Source organism: Patagioenas fasciata, chromosome 5, assembly GCF_037038585.1.
Source record: "Patagioenas fasciata isolate bPatFas1 chromosome 5, bPatFas1.hap1, whole genome shotgun sequence".
Taxonomy (NCBI): Eukaryota; Metazoa; Chordata; class Aves; order Columbiformes; family Columbidae; genus Patagioenas; species Patagioenas fasciata.
Window position 1 is genome coordinate 33,544,240 of NC_092524.1, and position 18,521 is coordinate 33,562,760.

General features: G+C 43.9%; 1 protein-coding gene across 2 annotated transcripts in view; it reads left to right on the forward strand.

Moving 5' to 3' along the window:
• LOC136102613 (deubiquitinase DESI2-like) overlaps positions 1 to 18,521 on the forward strand; it is a 62,321-nt gene that overhangs the window by 32,866 nt on the left and 10,934 nt on the right. The window contains exons 2-4 of one of the 2 annotated variants that reach the window (XM_065839825.2): positions 7,327 to 7,399; positions 8,733 to 8,826; positions 9,872 to 10,013. In XM_065839825.2, coding sequence (XP_065695897.1) covers positions 7,327 to 7,399; positions 8,733 to 8,826; positions 9,872 to 10,013 — 309 coding nt within the window. Of the gene's footprint in view, positions 1 to 7,326; positions 7,400 to 8,732; positions 8,827 to 9,871; positions 10,014 to 18,521 lie in introns of those variants that run through there. The other variant, XR_011739353.1, reaches the window with a different exon arrangement.

The following is an 18,521-nucleotide window of genomic DNA, read 5'->3' on the forward strand; positions in this document are numbered from 1 at the left end:
AGAAAGAAGGGTGATTGTAGTAGGCAATTCCCTTCTGAGAGGGACAGAGGGCCCAATATGTAGAATTGACCCTCATCATAGGGATGTAGTCTACCTGGAGCCTGGATCAGGGATATCACCAGGGCACTCCCCTGCCTGGTACACTCAACAGACTACTACCCACTGCTGATCTTCCAGACAGGAGAAAGCTGCATCCCGCAGTCTGAGAGGAATGAAGAAAGATTTCAAGGCCTTGGAATGGTTGGTGAGAGTCTGGGGTGGAAGTTATTTTCTCTTCCCTCCTTCCATTTTTGGGTGATGATGTGGGATGGAATAGAAGAATTCAGTGCATAAATTGTTTGCTACAAGACTGGTGCTACAGGCAGGGCTTTGGATTGTTTGATAACGACTGGTTTTATAAGACACCAGTCCAGACAGTGATATGTGGGAAAGGTTTATCTCATAGGGGCGAAAGGATGCTGGGGCAGGAATTAGCAGGGCTCATTTGGAGAGCTTTAAACTAGACTCAAAGGGGGATGGGGCTGTAGCTGGCCTTGCACCAGTGGGGCAGCACTCTAGAACTGACAAAGACTGGGAGGCCTCCCATCCCCCTATGTTGAAATCAGTGTGCTCAGCTTGCTCTCTGAAATGCCTGCACACCAGTGCACACAGCATGGGAATAAGCAGGAGGAGTTAAAAACCTGTGTTTCATCAGGAGATTATGATCTGTTGGCAATTACAGAGACATGGTGGCACAGCTCACGTGACTGGAATGTGGTCATAGATGGCTATGTCATTCTCAGGAAAGACAGGCCAGCAAGGCAAGGTGGTGGAGTTGCTCTTTACGTGAGGGAGCAACTACAATGTATTGAGCACTATCCAGGGGCAGATGAGGAGCGAGTTGAGTCTGTGGGTGAGAATTAAGGGGCAGGGTGGCAGGGGTGATACTGTTATGGGTGTCTATTACAGGCCACCAGATCATGGTAAGGAAGTTGACAAGGCCTTCTACAGGCAGCTGAGAGCAGCCTCACAATTACAGGCCCTGGTTGTTGTGGGTGATTTTAACTTCCCTGATGTTTGCTGGAAGGACTACTCAGCCAGCCAGCCACAGTCTAGGAGGTTCTTCCAGCGCATTGATGATAACTTCCTGATCCAAATGGTGGATGAGCCAACTAGGAGAGGAACGTAGCTGGATCTCATTCTCACTAACAAGGAGGGTCTGGTTGAAGCAGTAAAGGTTGCTTTGGCTGCAGCGACCTTGAGAGGGTGGAGTTCAGGATCTCATGTGGCAGGAACAGAATACCAAGCAGAATCGCAACCCTGGACTTCAGTAGGGCCAACTTTGGCCTTTTCAAGCAATTGCTATGGAAAATCCCGTGGGAAAGGGTACTTGAAGGTAAAGGGGCCCAAGATAGTTGGTTAGCATTCAAGGACTGCTTCTTCCAAGCTCAGGATCAGAGCATCCCGACATGTATGAAGTCAAAGAAGGGAGCCAGGAGGCCTGCTTGGTTAAACAGGAACTGCTGGGCAAGCTCAAGTGGAAGAGGAGAGTTTATAGACCATGGAAGGAGGGGCTGGCCACTTGGGAAGAATATAAGGCTGTTGTCAGAGGATGCAGTGAGGCAACTAGAAAAGCTAAGGCCTCCTTAGAATTAAAACTTGCAAGAGGGGTCAAGGACCACAGAAAGAGCTTCTTCGAATACATGGCAGATAAAACTAACACTAGAGGCAATGTAGGCCCATTGATGAATGAGGTGGATGCCCTGGTGACAGAAGATACAGAGAAGGCACAGATACTGAATGCTGCCTTTGTCTCTGTCTACTCTGCCAGAGGCTGTGCTTCCTGAGGAGCCCTGTACCCCTGAGGCCCCAGAGGAAGTCAGGACAATGGAGGAGTTTGCCTTGGTTGATGAGGACTGGGTTAGGGAGCAATTGAGCAATCTGGACATCCATAAATCCATGGGTCTGGATGGGATGTGCCTGCGGGTGCTGAGGGAGCTGGCTGAGATCATTGCTAGGCCACTCTCTGTCATCTTTGATAAGTCATGGGAAATAGGAGAGGTGCATGAGGACTGGAGGAAGGAAATGTCAGTCAAGTCTTCAAAAAGGGCAAGAAGGAGGATGTGGGTAACTATAGACCGGTCAGCCTCACCTCCATCCCTGGAAAGGTGATGGAACAACTTATCCTTGGCACCATCTCAAGGCATATCAAGGATAAGAGGGTCATTAGGGGCAGTCAATATGGGTTCACCAAGGGGAAGTCATGCTTAACTTCATAGCCTTTTATGAGGACATAACCAGGTGCCTAGATGATGGCAAAGCAGTGGATGTGGTCTACCTTGTTTTCAGTAAAGCATTTGACACAGTGTCCCACAGCATCCTCACAGCTAAACTGAGGAAGTATGGTCTGGATGATCAGGTAGTGAGGTGGACTGTGAACTGGCTGAAGGAAAGAAGCCAGAGAGTCGTGGTCAATGGGGCAGAGTCCAGTTGGAGGCCTGTATCTGGCGGAGTCCCTCAAGGGTCAGTACTGGGACTAATATTATTCAATATTCAACGAATTGGATGAGGGACTAGAGTGCACTGTCAGCAAGTTTGCTGATGACACCAAGCTGGGAGGAGTGGCTGACACGCCAGAAGGCTGTGCTGCCATCCAGCGGGACCTGGACAGGCTGGAGAGTTGGGTGGGGAAAAGTTTAATGAAATATAACAAGGGCAAGTGTAGAGTATTGCATCTGGACAGGAACAACCCCAGGTTCCAGTATAAGTTGGGCAATGACCTTTTAGAGAGCAGCGTAGGGGAAAGGGACCTGGGGATTCTGGTGGACAGCAGGATGACCATGAGCCAGCACTGTGCCCTTGTGGCCAAGAAGGCCAATGGCATCCTGGGGTGTATAAGAATGGGGCTGGTTAGCAGATTGAGAAAGGTTCTCCTTCCCCTCTACTCTGCCCTAGTGAGACCACATCTGGAATATTGTGTCCAGTTCTGGGCCCCTCGGTTCAAGAAGGACAGGGAACTGCTGGAGAAAGTCCAGCACAGAGCCACGAAGATGATTAAAGGAGTGGAGCATCTCACTTATGAGGAAAGGCTGAGGGAGCTGTGTCTCTTTAGTTTGGAGGAGACTGAGGGGTGACCTCATTAATGTTTATAAATACGTAAAGTGTCACGAGGATGGAGCCAGGCTCTTCTTGGTGACAACCAATGATAGGACAAGGGCTAATGGGTACAAACTGGAACACAGGAGGTTCCACTTAAATATGAGAAGAAACTTCTTCTCAGTGAGGGTGACAGAACACCGGAACAGGCTGCCCAAGGAGGTTGTAGAGTCTCCTTCTCGAGATGGAGACATTCAAAACCCACTTGGACACATTCCTGTGTAACCTCATGTAGGTGTTCCTGTTCCGGCAGGGGGATTGCACTAGATGATCTTTTGAGGTCCCTTCCAATCCCTCACATTCTGTGATTCTGTGAAACTTTTTAGTTTCTTTCCCTTCTGGAAAGTTAGAGCATGGTTCACTGTCCCTGTGAGATTTTTCACTTCTGCCTCTGTGGATAACTGAAATGAATAACACAACAACTGACTCAGAGTATTTCCTGGAATTTAAACTATCTCACCTGGTACTTTGATCTCTGAACCAAACCAACCAGAAAATCAGAGAAGGCTTAAATAAAAACTGGAGAAGTTCAAATTCTACTTTGTCAGCAACCTGCATGAAAAGCTCTTAACTGGTACACTACAAACTGTAAATGCAAAGAGGTTCCTCTCTGGGTTAGAATGTTGACTCCTGGGCTATCTGCTGCTTTTCTGAAGCTGCTGCAGCCTGGATAGCTTTCCTCCCTGCTTCTCTTCACTTTTGAGCTGTTCTCTGTCTCTGTTGAAGATGGAAATGAGACAGAATGCTTCAAGTCCCTTTGTGGGGGGTTTACAGCAGGATTTTGCAGTCAGTATGTGATGCAGACATGAATCACAGATCCTTTAAGATACTGCTGTGTTTAATTCCTGGTTCTTCGATCCAACTCAGAACAGGCTGCATATTTTTTTTTTTAATTTAAGAAATAGCCAGTTTACTCCAGAAATGAGTATTTGCTGACTGTTGCTGCTGTTCTAATGCTCAGAATTGCAAACCCCTTGGAAAATGAGGCCAGCTCGTGCATGTGTATATAAACTTGGTTTCAAATCTGGCTTGGATTCTCTCTTCCAGCTCAGCAAGTGATTGACATGTTCATTTTAGCATAGTTTCCCCCTGAGACAAGCCGTGGGCTGTGCCAAAGTGCTGTGAGGCATTCACTGTGTGCACTGGAGGCAGATTCTGCAGCACCCTGGAGACAGGGTGAGATGAGGACAGTAGCAGCCATGATTCAGAGCTGCTTTGCATTTGGGTCTTGCTAATGGATAATACAGAAAATTTTTATTTGCAGTGAACCAAGAAGCTAATCAGACCCCACTTCAATAATGGCCTTGTGTTATTGAAGTTATTTGAAATAAAGTACTAAAGCAATACAGCCTCTCTTCAGTTCAAATTCAGATATGGCTGAGGTTGATGCAGTTCAGTCCATAATAGCTCATTAAAGGGATTCACAGTGAAAAATACACCATTTAAATACAGAAATGTCCATGTGATGGTTGCAACACCTGCAATCAGCCAGAGAAATACTTTTTGCTCATCTCTCCTTTATATCTGGTGGGGTATTCTCATCATTTGTGATTCCAGAGATGTCCTGCAGCCTGGCTCTTGGGCTCCTTCAGTTGGTCAGGAGGGGTCTTGGGGGCTGTGACTGTGCTGGCAACAAGGGAGGTGCAGGCAGATGAGGGATGGAGAGGACTTGTGTTCTAACAGTGCTGTGCACATATGAGGTGAACAGGTCTCAAGGCATTATTTTAACGTGGTAATCAAGGAGAGGTTTGGTTTTCCCTGCTTGTTTGCTTATTTGTTGTTTGGATCCATCACGGAAAACAAAAAGCTATAGCTGAAAGTGGCTTTCCGTTTAACTTACTTGTTTGATATAGAAAGCCTGATGCAGACCAGCCTCTGCAGATAGCCCTGACTTTGATAACTAGCAAGAGCATTTCTAATTTAAAAAGTCTCCCTTCTCTTCCTATTAGTTACTCTTACAAGCAAAGCAGCTGGCATGACCTGGGCATGTTGTTGTTCTATTGTTGCTGTGAGACAACAGCCCAGCCTGAGGGAAGATGACAACCTACTTACCATATCCTCTGGGAGCTGTTACAGTGGGACTCCATAGAAACCAGTGTTTCTCTGAAGCTTACTTGAGACTGTCTGAGGAGTTAACCCATGAGATCTGGGAGATCAAGGAACTGAACTGAGGGCCATGTGTCCATGGGAGACAGGCTTTGGTCTCCTCACCAGGTGTGGCTGGTGTCACATGGGCTCCCCTATGCAGCCTTCATCTCTGTATCTTCTTCCCCAGTCAGAGCAGGAATATACCTGCTGCAGAGGACAGGGCAACAGAGATCTGTGGAGAAGGGCAGAAAAAGGCTAGGGCACATCATGTCCCTAAATACCAGACCTGGTGTTCAACAGAGGGCTCACTGCTAATGTTCTGGCAGAGGTTGAGAGCTACCTGACCTAGCTCCAGTCCAATGCTCTGATGTATCCTAAAAACAAGAGTTTGCATAATTCAAGTGAAGAGATAAGTGGAGGTTATACAAGGTCTGAAGAGAGCAGTCAGCAGGGGTCCAGTTAGGGTCAGGTGGTTTCCTCTCTTCCTGCAGTAATACATCATTTGTGATACCGAAACTTACAAAGAACAAGCAGCATTACAGCATTTTCTGGAGGGAAAGGGAACTGCTGTACTGCCAGAGGCAAGTGTTTTGAGGGACATGGTTTAAGGTATCAAGACTGGCCATATATTAAGTGAGGCTTAGGACTGCACTTTTCATGTCAAAGCTACTGTGTTTTTCCACAGCAGCAGTGGTCTCACAGAAAGCATTTCCAGGTGATTTACAGAGCTACTGCAGACATCAAAAATACATAAGCAAGTGGTGTGAGGAAAGTAGATGGAGTATGCCAGACCTCTGGTTATCTGACAGCAGAGGGATTCTCACTCATACTGTGGCAGTTCAGTGACACCAGATACCAGGGAAGGTGCAGCTTATTCTGGCTCCACCAGAAGCAGCTACCAGATGCAAAAGAGAATTTGAGCTGAATGAACCTGTCATGTCATTGTATGGGGAGAAGTGAACAACACTCACTTTTCTTGCAGTGTTTGATTAAAATAATAATTCAGTTGCTCTGAGTTACTAGAGATGCATCTTCACTGAGCAGTAGCTGTAGATGAACTGTAAATATAACAGGCACAGGCAGTTTCCACTCATTGCCTAAAAACATAATTTCTGTAGCAGCACAGCTCTGCAGCTCTGCAGCTAACCTAATAAATACTGGTGCTGAGCAGGGCTAATTATCTTCAATGCAGCACTGCCCTGGCATGGCTGTGCAGCTTCCCACCCCAGAATTAGCTTAGCTGGGACTTGTCTTCACTGTCCTTCATGGTGTGGTGGAAACAGTGAGCAGTGCTTGATGGAGGTGTGTTACTTGCCTGCACTGGACTGCAGCATTCTCAGCTCTAATAGTACCAGGGAAGTGCTGGACTCCAGAGCAATGAAATCACTTAATACTTCCTCTTGAAAATTTGTCTTTGACTTGGGTGAAGTTGTGGTCACCTTGGACATAATTTTTGAGCAGAAAGCCCTTGTCTCTTCTGGAAATGATGCTTGATAGTATTTGGTGCCTCTAAGCCAAATGTTGACTAGTATGCTTGGAGCTTCTTTTTTCTATAAGGCAGTTAGCAGTGTGATAACTACTAAATGGTGCTCTTTTGACCTGGATCTCTGTCTCCAAGATCCCATTGCCTAAAACCAACTTAATAAGAAGTAGGTGTTGAGAGGTGATATAAAATGATGTGCAGGAAATATTTGGGGACTTTTTAACTCAAGATTTTGAAGATCAGATAAATGAATTGGTAAAACTGGCTCAGTGTCAGCTATAATATTTGACCTGATGGATAAATAGCAGCACTTCCTGTAGCAGCTGGATTTATGCAGGTTCAGGTCCATTTACCTCAAGGAATACAGGGAAATGCCTTATGTGGAAAGGGCTAAATAAGCATTTTTTGGAGACCTAATCCCAGTCAGCTGTATAAACACAGTACCCACTTCTGTTGGTCTGTAAGGAGTCTCAATTTGTTCGTCTCAAGATAATGTCAAACTCACTCTTGTCCTTAAGAGAAGTTGCTCTGAGGACAGGTGATGGGGGATATATCCTAGACCAAGATAGTGTGTTTCTTTTCCACTAATGCTTCCAAATGTGGCTTTTCTTTTACTGTAGTACTGGATAAATGAATACACCTCCACCTTGGGGATCGGTGTCTTCCACTCTGGCATCGAGATCTACGGCAGAGGTATGAAGTATTTCCTTTTCACTACCTGCAGAACATGGAGACAACTGTATGACTAGTCTGATAGAAAAAAAACACCCTAAACTTCTAGCTTTTGGCCAGGAATGTTTTGAGGAGTGAAAAACTCAACCAGTTCTCTTTTTTGAGTCCATTGTGGAGTCCAATGGGAATTTGTGCTGTTCCATCGTGAACCATGTAGTCCTTCCTACTTTCAGCATGTAATTGCAGCCTCTACAGCTTGTGCAGCTATATAGCAGGATGGCAGACAGAAGGGACCAAGTAATGCTGAAAAGCCATTCTGCAGTGAAGCAGGAGGTGAGAGAAGGGGAGGAATAGGGGTGGGGGAAGAGAGAGACAGATCAGTAGATGTCTTGAGAACTGTGTAAAATGTTTGTGCTTATTCCATGTCAGGATAAGTCAGATTTGTAGTAATTATTTATGTATGTCTGTTGTCTAGAAATGACGGCATCTGGATTTCCAGATCTTGGAAACTGTTCTTTTGAAATAGCAAAGTTACAAGAAAAAGAAAATGTCTTGTAAGACTTTTGAAATGGTCTGGATGGGATTGAAGCTGATTAGAGCACCCATTGCAAAAGGAGCGGTCAAGAGATCTGGGAAAACAGCTGTAGTGCAGAGAAGTACACAATAGCATAACTTCCCTTGTCCTTCTTCAGCCGTAAATGGGAATGACTTGGGCTATCTCACTCATGTCATTTTTAGCCAGTGCAATGCAATAGATAAAGCCCCTGAGCTGCCATGTTCCATCTTGAGCTCAGAAGGTTTCACAGACTGTGTGAGATGGCATGCATGACACTGTGAGTCCACAGGTTGTGTTTCACAGGCCATGCAAGGTGGCCTGCATGACATAGAGGGATCCTCTGGCTCAACCTGTGTGCCTGAGGCAGCAGAGTGCAATCAGCTTGGCTTTCTGCAAATAATTCCTGGTTGCTGTCTGTAAATTGCTCTGGAAGAAGATTGATTTCTCCCTACTCTAGAAAAGACTTTTTCCAGCTCAGTACCACCACCACCAGCTTCTCATAGTGTTTCTAGATGCCTCCACCACAGAACTTTCCACGGAGAGGAAGTCATCTGAACGACAGGCACAGAGGCAGACTCTGAGTTTTCCTGGTGCTGTGGGAAAGCAGTGCTGTTAGCAAGGAGGGAGACTGTGAGAGTATCCTCAGGCTGATAGGAAACTGGGCAGAGCCTGGCTGAAACCGGTGTTGGCAACAGCCCAGCCCTGGTGCTGATGCTGAGCTGTGCTGACAGCTGCCATAGACTTTTTCCTGACATTGCATTCATTCGATTGCTCACAGTCTGCTTCTTTCCTTGTCAGAGTTTGCCTATGGAGGGCATCCCTACCCTTTCAGTGGGATTTTCGAGATCACACCTGGCAGTGCTGTAGAACTTGGCGAAACTTTTAAATTCAAGTAAGGGCCCTTTTCTATGTCTTACCCTCTCCTCCCTGGTAGCCACTGGTATATAGGGAGCCGGGGAGCCCTCTCCTCTGGGTCCCCTTTTTCCCTCTGCTCATAAGCACCATCACTGCATCCTTTACATGACCCTGGTTCAAAGTCAGCCCTGCAGGGATTTTGGAGGTAGATAAAAGAGCATGTACAGCAAGCAGGGAACAGCGCTGAGCTGTGTTTGACAGCATTTAAAAGGATGCTTACAAATTAATGCAGTTCTCTTTTCCCATTTTCTTTGTTTTCTGTGCTCCCAGTTTCACCCGTCAGCAAGCATGGGATTAACTGTGTGTTACACAGAACCAGTGCATGGAGGGAAAAACAAAACCTAGTTGTCTTATGAATATCACCTATTTATGGATACTGCATAGAGTGCCAGAAGTCACCAGCTCATGTGCTTATTGCTACTCTGTCACAAGGGACAGGGCAGCTGCTAGAGGAGTCTCAGAGGATGCTGCATTAACATGTTGTTCAGGGTGCTCAGACTGCGGGGCTGTGGGTCAAGGAACTGCCCATGGCAAGTGGGGCTTGACCTTCCCAAACTGCCAGTTTATGTTGAGGGCTGTTGAAGACTTTTAGAAGCCTGAGCACCATTGAGCGAATACTGGGAGAAGCAATAGGTTTCTGCATAAAGTTCCCAGTCTGCTCCTTTCTCATCCACCCCACAGAACCCCTCTTCATCATGAGAAAATAATCTCTGTCCTACTAGAAGTTTCTACTGGGGGGTGATGGGCAGAGTGGGAGCAGATCCCCAAAGCTGAGACTTCCCTGGTGGTGAGCAGGAAGATCTTGGGGCCATTACCTGTGCTGTAATCTGCTTTGGGGATGAGCTGGAGATATTACTGCACCATTTTGTTAGTGAGAGTCTTGGATGGCCCCAAACATGCATGTCCATGTCTTAAGCCTGTCCTTTTTGCCAATGTCTGATCATTTGCTTTTTCCTGGATATGTATCACTCTCTTCGCTGTATCTTTCCGTGTTTCTTGATGTGTGTTTTGCTTTTAATTAGAGAATCTATTGCCTTGGGCACTACAGACTTCACGGAAGAGGATGTGGATAAGATTATGGAAGAACTGGGCAAGGAGTATAAAGGCAACGCGTACCACCTGATGCACAAGAACTGTAATCACTTCTCTGCTGCTCTGGCTGAGGTGAGCACAGCTATCTGTTGTTGGGTTTTTTGTTTGTTTGTTTTAATTGTTGTTGGGATTTTTGTTGGTTTGTGTGTGTGGTGGTGGTTCCTTTTGTTGTTTGTTGTTTTGTTCTGTTGGTTTTTTGTTTGTTTGTTTGTTATTTTTTTAAATTTTATTTTTCCTGCTTCAGATCTGTGGTAGTGCTTACAGAAGGTGAACTGGGGTCAGCATAGCCTGCCAAGCCAGAACCCATAGCCAAATCTGTCTCTGCCCTTACTATTTTTGGAAACCTTTTGCTGTTGAAAGGGATGTGATCAGAAGGTGGAAATGCAGCAGGTTTATCACATGTTTGGTCTGAACTGTGTGGGAAATTAGGAGTGTCTGAATTTTGGTTCACTGAACAGGCAATGAGCAGGAGTTGGAAAGACAGACCTGGCTAGCATGCAAATGTGCATCATTTTAATAACAAGCACAAATAACCCTACATGATCTGCACAGGAATAAAAATGGCTTATTGGTGCTCTGCAAACAAAAATTTGCAGCAATCAGGAAATGGGTGTCCTTCTTCTTTATTTAATGTGCACCACCCAAGACTCATTAAAAAGAAGCATTGATTTCCTCAGACATCTTTCTTTCCTTACTCATTTTCATGTTCATGGAACCACTGTGAATTATAGCAGTGCAGTTATTTCTCTTCAGAGAGAACTGAAGACAGAGAAGCACAAATTTATCTTGAGTATCTGCTAATCTGGGATGTTTGATTTTTTCAGTTCCTGAAGATCTGAATATTTTGAGGGAAGCTGCCTTCCCCCTCACCCCATAGATGAGATGTTTAAAGTGTTTTTCAACTAAGGTGTCAGTATTCAGCACTTGTGTAAATCTGAATTCAGATCTTGACTCAGAGCCAGAAAAAGACATAAAAAGCACAAAATGGAAATGACCTTCCAGAAAAACTGTTTCTATGTTTTCCATAGGTGTTTTATGGAAAATGTGAGGAGAGAAACTCATTCTTTACAGTAGAATTCAACTGCTTTAACAGTGAAACTTTCATTTTTCTTTCTGGAGTCCTCATCCCCATTCATTACACATCTCTCACTTTTCTTCATTATGTGGGGCAAGAGTCCTATGCCAATAACCTCTTTAGCCTCAAGTGTCCATTCACTCCCCAAACAGGCCTATCAGGAATCCTGAGTGAGGTGAGATTCTGTAGAAAAAATACTGTATGATTTTATAAAAAAACCTCTGGTGAGTCTGTGAATCGGCAATTAATTTACAAGGGACCTACTTAGGCTCTTAGGATAACCGGTTCTCTACTGGATTCATCCTTGCTAATTATAGGAAGAGAAAATGACTGAGTCCTTTCTGTAAATGTTATCAAATAAAAAAAAAAAAACAGGAAGGAATTGTATTGGTGCAAACAGAATGAAGTTTCAAGAAGAACAGTGATCAAATCAAAGTTAGCTGAGTTACTGTTTTGAAGTCTAATAAATTACTAGAGAAGAAAATGGGAACTTTAAAAATTATGAAGGAAACTCAGGAGAAAGCTGTGTGATTATCAGCAAAAGCTAAGAAAACCCCTTTACCTGCAGCAGTGAAATAAGGTCATTGCTTATTACATGTTTTGACATGTAGAATTTCTGTCTTATGTCCAAGCCAGAAGCTCAAAGCCATTCTTCCTTGATCATGCTGCTGCATGTCCATGAATCCCTCACTGTCCCTTCCCGGTCCAACCTTTCAAGCAAACAAGATAGATCTCAATAAAAACGTACTAGCATTTTTTAGATTTTGCTTTCAATACACCTTCGATGGACAGCTTTACAGGAGTGGAATTCAGAGTTAAGTTTTCCTGCAAGAGCTTTCTTGGTGGATTCTGTGTGCTTGTTCACTGCCCCATGACATGTCCAGATAGTAAAACAAAAGACTAAATGGCTAGTACTATCATTTCTGTTCCAAGGAGGAGAATTTGCTCAGAATTTAGGTCAGTTTAAATAAACTCTTCATAGGCACACAAGATCTTTTGTTGCTGTTGCTCTTCATATATGCCTATGTTTATCATCCCTCTCTAAAGTACTACAAATGCAAAACCGGAGGACGTGCACTTTGGCCCCAGGAGCAGAAGGCTGTGCATGGTTTCTAGCATCAAGATATAAAAATGGGAGCCGAAATTCTTAAATAAATAGCTGATGTTAAGACACTAAGAAAAAGTGCTAGCCATTCAACATGCCTCAGTCAGCAACATGAGAAATACATGTGGCTGCTTTATGACAACTGTCTCCATTCTTTCTGGTAAGCATGGTAATTTTGCAATCACTGTGTTTCAGAGCTGGGTGAGAAGTAGCATTGTTTATCTTGGGATACTTTTTACTTCTTGGAGGAAAGAAAGACTGCTTGAAATCTGATGAGACAGAACCTGCTTGAACTGAAAACAATGAAAGTTTCTATTCTTATTTTCAACATCTCAATGCTTGGAATGCTTGGGGTTTTTTATGTTGTTGCTGTTTGATTTTTTTTTTTTTAATTCTTCTTGCTGTAGTTCAAATGAAAACTAAACAAAACAAAAAATCACCACACCAGGAAACTTTGGAGCTCTGCCATGTAGAGTTATAAACTGTAGAGTTATAAACTGAAGCCTCATAGTGTGCAGAAGGTGCTGACTACGTGGCAAGTGGCTCTCAAGACTGTGTAGATATGTGTCACCACAGAGGGCAGAAAACAGAGCTGATATTTGTGCTGTAAACATAATTCTGAGATGAATCTGTTTAGTATTTGTATTGCCCTTTCCTTCAGACTCTTGATCTGTTAAGCTGCACTAAATAATAATAATCATCATCATCATCATCATCATCATCTATTTATGAATAGCCATGCTATGTGGCAGTTACAGACAGGAAACTGGGAAAAGTATTCAAATAATTAAAAGAAAGATATAGAAATCTTGTTCAACAGAATAGAATTGCTCACTGAAACTGAGATTTAACTCCAGCCACACAAAAAGCCACAAGGATTTTAAGTGAGTATAAATTCTCGGTCTCTCTGTTGCTGTAGCCCAGCTGAAAGGTGATGCTACTGGTACCACAGCGCCCTTTCACCACAGAGAGGGATCGAGGTGGAGGTGAACTTTTAGCATGAAATAGGGAATGACCAGCTTTGCTCCTTACAGCCCTTCAGGCCTTTCTGCTCATGGGTGGTGTGTTTGGGTGGGTCCAGGATGTGGTTGTTCTGAGCCTCTGGGGTAATGCCAGACAAGTCATGTCCCTGCACTGTGCATAAGTATCCCCCCTTGTATGCTGGGTTATTTCCTTCCTTTAAAAAGGGCTCTGAAATCTTTTGGTGACAGCTCTCTTATGCCAAGGTTAATTAGCTGTTTTATGGCTTGTGTTGTTCTGTACCAGCATGCAAAACCAGAGCTATGTGGCAATGTAGGAGTTAATGTGTGTTTACTCAAATCTGTCTACCAGGCCTTGAGATCTGGCTGTACAGCCATGTTCTAGGTAGCTGCATTTGGCTCCCTTAATTTCCTCATCTGGCTGTGGGCTTGCTAATTAGTATCCATACAGATGTTGCTCCAGTGGCTGGGCCATGGGTCGGGAGATAAACCATCTGTTCACATGGGCTGAGGGCAGATGCGGCCATGTGTCCTGCTGGCTTATGTCATGATTCTGCAGGGAGAAAAAGAAGGAGGTATAAAGCTGGTTTTCCCTCCCAGATCACCTTTCTCAGGATCACACCGTGAGACAACATCTGCATGTCTAGTTGCCAGGACCTTCCAAATCCTCAGAATGATTGCTGAAGCCACAGGGGTTAGACTTTACTTTTGAAGTTTCTGTTTTCTTGTCCTTTGCCAGTGCACTCTCAGCAAGTTTGCAGATGATACCAAGCTGAGAGGTGCAGGTGACAGACTTGAGGGATGGGATGCCACCCAGAGGGACGTGGACAAGCTTGAGAAGTGTGCCCATCTGAACCTCATGAGGTTCAACAAGGCCAAGTGCAAGGTCCTGCACCTGAGTCAGGGCAAGCCCTGGTATCAATACAGGCTGTGGTCTGAAGGGATTGAGAGCAGCCCTGAGGAGAAGGACTTGGGGGTACTGGGGGATGAAAGATTGGACCTGACCCAAAAATGTGCTCTTGCAGCCTAGAAGGCCAATTGTATATTGGGCTGCATCAAAAGGAGCTGCATCAAAGTCTATACCTAATAAGTGCTTCACACCATCTTCATTACAGTTTTGAAGGAAGTTCTAATGTAAAGCAGGGCAGAATTTCCCAGTGGATAGTAATGACAGTTATCAGATGGAATCCTTGTGCATGTGCCCAGCTTCAATTTAAGACAGCTGGTACATGTACCACTTAATGCCTCTTTGTGGTCTCCCTTCACTCTCCCAATCTATGTTAGTGTGGGAAGGTGGAGAGACCTTGACCTAAGCAGTGAAAATCTAGTTAGGGTTGCCTCAGCCACTCTGACCACTGCAACATGGTCCCGTGGTACCTATATTTATAAACCACTTAAACAAATTGTTTGTGGCTTAAAATGAAGAGGTTCATCAAAGTGAGATTAGCAATTTGCCTACCAGAAGCTTATTCCTTTCATGTTGTTTATGTTGACTCTCCCCAAAATCAAGTAGTATCAGTACCAAGCTCTCTGAAGAAATTGTCCAGGAGAATGGTCAGTCCTTTTGGGGACATATGCCTGTAATTTCTATAAAGAAAAACCAGCCAGGCCATCAGCAGCACAGCCTGAACTTCCCATCCTGTTCGAGCTACTGTGCCTTTCTGTGTCAGTACTCCAGATGGGTAATGCTGCTGGCACACCACAGGGATTTTGGCACTCTGATAAGGTTATGCATGGGTGGGGAATTCAGTTAGGACTACATCAATATCAGGTGAAGTCCTTTTGTTGATTATCTGTTGTTAAGTCACTATGTTCATAACAATCCCCCATGTATACTTACAGCAATATATTCAAATGGCCCTTCAAGGAATTTAAAAATATTTATGTTCCCTATGATTTGTCCTGGCTGAGGAAAGAGGATATTTAAGCTCTGCCAGATGGAAAAAAAATATTGGCTTTTAAGCATTAGAAAAAACTTTTTAAACAAAAAGAAAGGCTAAAATAGTTAGTTTTTTCCATGTGATTTATTGAATTTCCTGATTTTTCAGGACAAGGAGATGTGAGAAAGCAAAAGGATAGAAGTTACAAATTACTGTAAAGCAGACACAAAGGAAGATGAATACATTTGTAGTTTTGGGAAGAAGCCAAACTCAAAGTAATTCCTGGGCTGATATTCCCCTGCAAGGACCCACTGGTTTGCGGTCCCAACCATGCCAGTGCTTTGCAGGAGCACTTGTCACTGCATCAGTGGGCCACAATGCAGTGTGCCATGAGGTGCCAAGAAATACATGCTGTTACACACTCTTTGTCACCAAGACTGTTCTTTGGTCATAGATAAGGGCAGGTGCATGCAGATACAGGGAACTGTGAAATTATTGTTAGAGGGCTCTTTTCAATGTGAGAACATGGCTTATGATGGCCCCTGCAACTCTACAATACAATTTGGGCTTGTGTAAGGCAGATACTAGGCAAGGCAAATGCAAACTTGGCACAGGTTGTACCCCTAAACGTGTGTAAAGGAGAAAAGTTGACTGCCAGGGATTCAAATATGAGTGTATAAGAATATGAGCCCTACTGATGTGTAGGCATATGGTGAGCAGGCAGTGCCTGAGGACAGCTTCTTTAGAGAAGATAGCAGTAACTAGAGGATCAGAGGGAGGATGGTTTTCTTCTTCAAGGGTCTTCTCCATTCTTGTGATATTCCTCAGTGATACCATGTTGCTGAACCTTAAAAGACTCTGAAAAAGCTTTTACTGCTTACCCTATTCACAAACAGAAGATGACTCATTTGACTTCCCACCAGCAATTTTCCATGCTTCTGAAGTTTCCTGCCTATGACAAGCTATGGAGCTGTGTTCTTACCAGAGTGATGACAGTCACTACAGCATGTCTCAGAAAAAGGGCAATTCACCATGGGAAGGGGGAAAAACACTTTTGAATCAGCACCAGAACGGGAAGATAAATGGAATGACTCAAGGGAACCACTCCTCACTTCATCAGTGTGATTACTGCCAAGCAACTGGAATGCTCCCTATTTAAGGAAACTCTTCAGCACATTGCTGTAGGACCAGTGACATATAATTATTGAAGTTTCTGAACACCAGGAAATATTGCCCCTTTTATCCCCCAATAGCCTTAACAGTGGTGGAATAGCAATGAATTCAGTGGGTCTTATGGGCCATTTTGATATAAAGTTGATGCTCCTTGTAATTGGGAATTGAACTGAGAGGCACTGATTTGATTCACCTTAAAAACTGTTGATGTTAGAACTTTACCTGAGGACAGCAGTGACAGAAGGTTTTTATTACCATGTATTTCCTTCTCCTTTTTGAAAGGGGAAGGATTTCAGGATTTCCTTCTGATTTGTGTGCATAATTTATTTTAAGTACCAGAAAAGGTCAAAACTCTCTGTATTTTGTAGCAGTTTCCCAGCCTGCAGTTATTTATCTGTCTTGCAGCTGCTTTGAAACTTTTTAGGAGAAGGCTGATTATGTGTTAATTGGACCTGTTTGTGGTTTTTAAAGTACAGTCAGAAAATCTGCAATAGCCCTCTGGACAAACCTAGCTCAGAAACACCTGAGTGGTCCGGTATGACTTCTGCTAAAGTCACTGGAAGCAGAATTTGGCTGCATGACTGAGGGATGGTGAAGCACAGTTAAACATCCTTATTTGCTTCCTAAATTATTACTACTTTATTTTATATCTAGATAAAGCTATTAAAAAGCATGAGAACCAACTCTGAAGCTAAGGCACACAGTTCATGTCCACATGTGATTTCATTCTTCAGAAGGCTCTTTGAGGTCATTTGGATTTGAAGGATTAAAAAACCTTGAGGAAAACAGATTGGTATCTCATTGTCCAGCTTCCTTTTGTACCCATTGATCCTTTTCACCCCTTTATTCCTTTAAATATTAAAGGATCTATTTCCTTATTGCTCACCATTTCCTGATCCAAAGGATTGATCCAGGAGACAGTGCTTGCAGATGCCATCACAATAAATGGCTAAAATTTGAACTAATTATTAAAGCTGAACTAGGATTTTTGGAGTAAACCGAGTCATCAAAAGCAGAACCTTTTAGAGAGATCTGACAGTTTTATGAAATCTTTTGCTAGGACATTTTGTGGTCAAACAGAACTTTTAGCTGGTGAGACACACTGATTCGCAAGTAACTGAGAGTTTCCCAGATAGAGATGCTTGCTGAGGTGTAGGGAAACAAGTTGAACTACAAATTTTTTTTTTAAACTTTTTGTACTATATTTCAGCAAAAATTCTCCTGAATATCAGCCACAAGATGCTCTGGAGCAGGGAGTCCCTCAGCCTCTCTTGTGGGATCTGTCCTACCTCAACTATTTACATAAACAAGGAGTTAACACATTTCAGGAGAAGAGAGAGCCCTGAATCAGAATTTTTCTGCTTGTGGTTTTAGAAGCTCATTTTGAACTTGTAGAATTTGCAGAGGTTTCCAGAGAGAAAAAAATATTTTGGGGAATGGGGACTCTTGCTCTTGAGCCCAAGGGGCCTTGGAAAATAGACTTGGAGTTTAATGAAATGAGCTTGGCCCATTCTTTTACACAGGAGGGGAAGAAAGTCTCCTAAGCATCTGAGGTGGCTTAGGTCAGCCTTGGAAAATTCTTCAGCATCCTAGATGAGGCTGTCTTGTACATGGCAGGGATTATGGACCTTATCACAATCAAATGCTTTGCAGCTAGAGTCTTAGAGCTGCAGCACTGCAGTGCTCAACCTGGGAGGTAAATAGCTCCCACTCTCCCAAAGTCAGTAGGACTCTCTCAAATCAGCCTAAAAGGAAGGTCTCCAATAGGAAATACCTGGAACATTAACAGATGGAGTCTTCATAGTGATTCCTGCAACCTGATGGTTACAGAGGACTGAAACAAGAATATAGCGCACCCACTATGGATGCTGACACCACAGTGATATTATTAAACCCTCATGCCAGATTGGGTGGAAATGCTTGGTGAAGCCACACAATCTGAATCTCCTTGGCAGGGAGGGGTGCAATCAGGCTCTCCTGCATGTGGGTAACATCTAAGCTGGATGCTAGGGCTTCTTTCCCCTTTTCTTTGTATTATTGGTAACGATTTGTCCTACTGATAGTAGCAGAGAGAGGCTTTGTCATCGTGTATCAGCGCAATAGCAGGAAATATGTATCTTTCATAACTGAAGCACAGTATAAGATATCCCTGTGACTGGCTTTAGAGCTGTGTTTGATGTATGGTATGGCCTGATGGTATGGCTATGGCTGTCTTGGTTGTGCTTTGTCAGTGTGGTTGGAGCTTTGAGTAGAACAGAGGGTCTTGCTTTACTGGTAGAGGGTATGGAGCTGTGCTGAAGTGACAGGAGGTGGTGGCCAGTGCGTATTCTTTTCTCTGGCTGTTCACCTGTCCTTTATCAGCCAAGG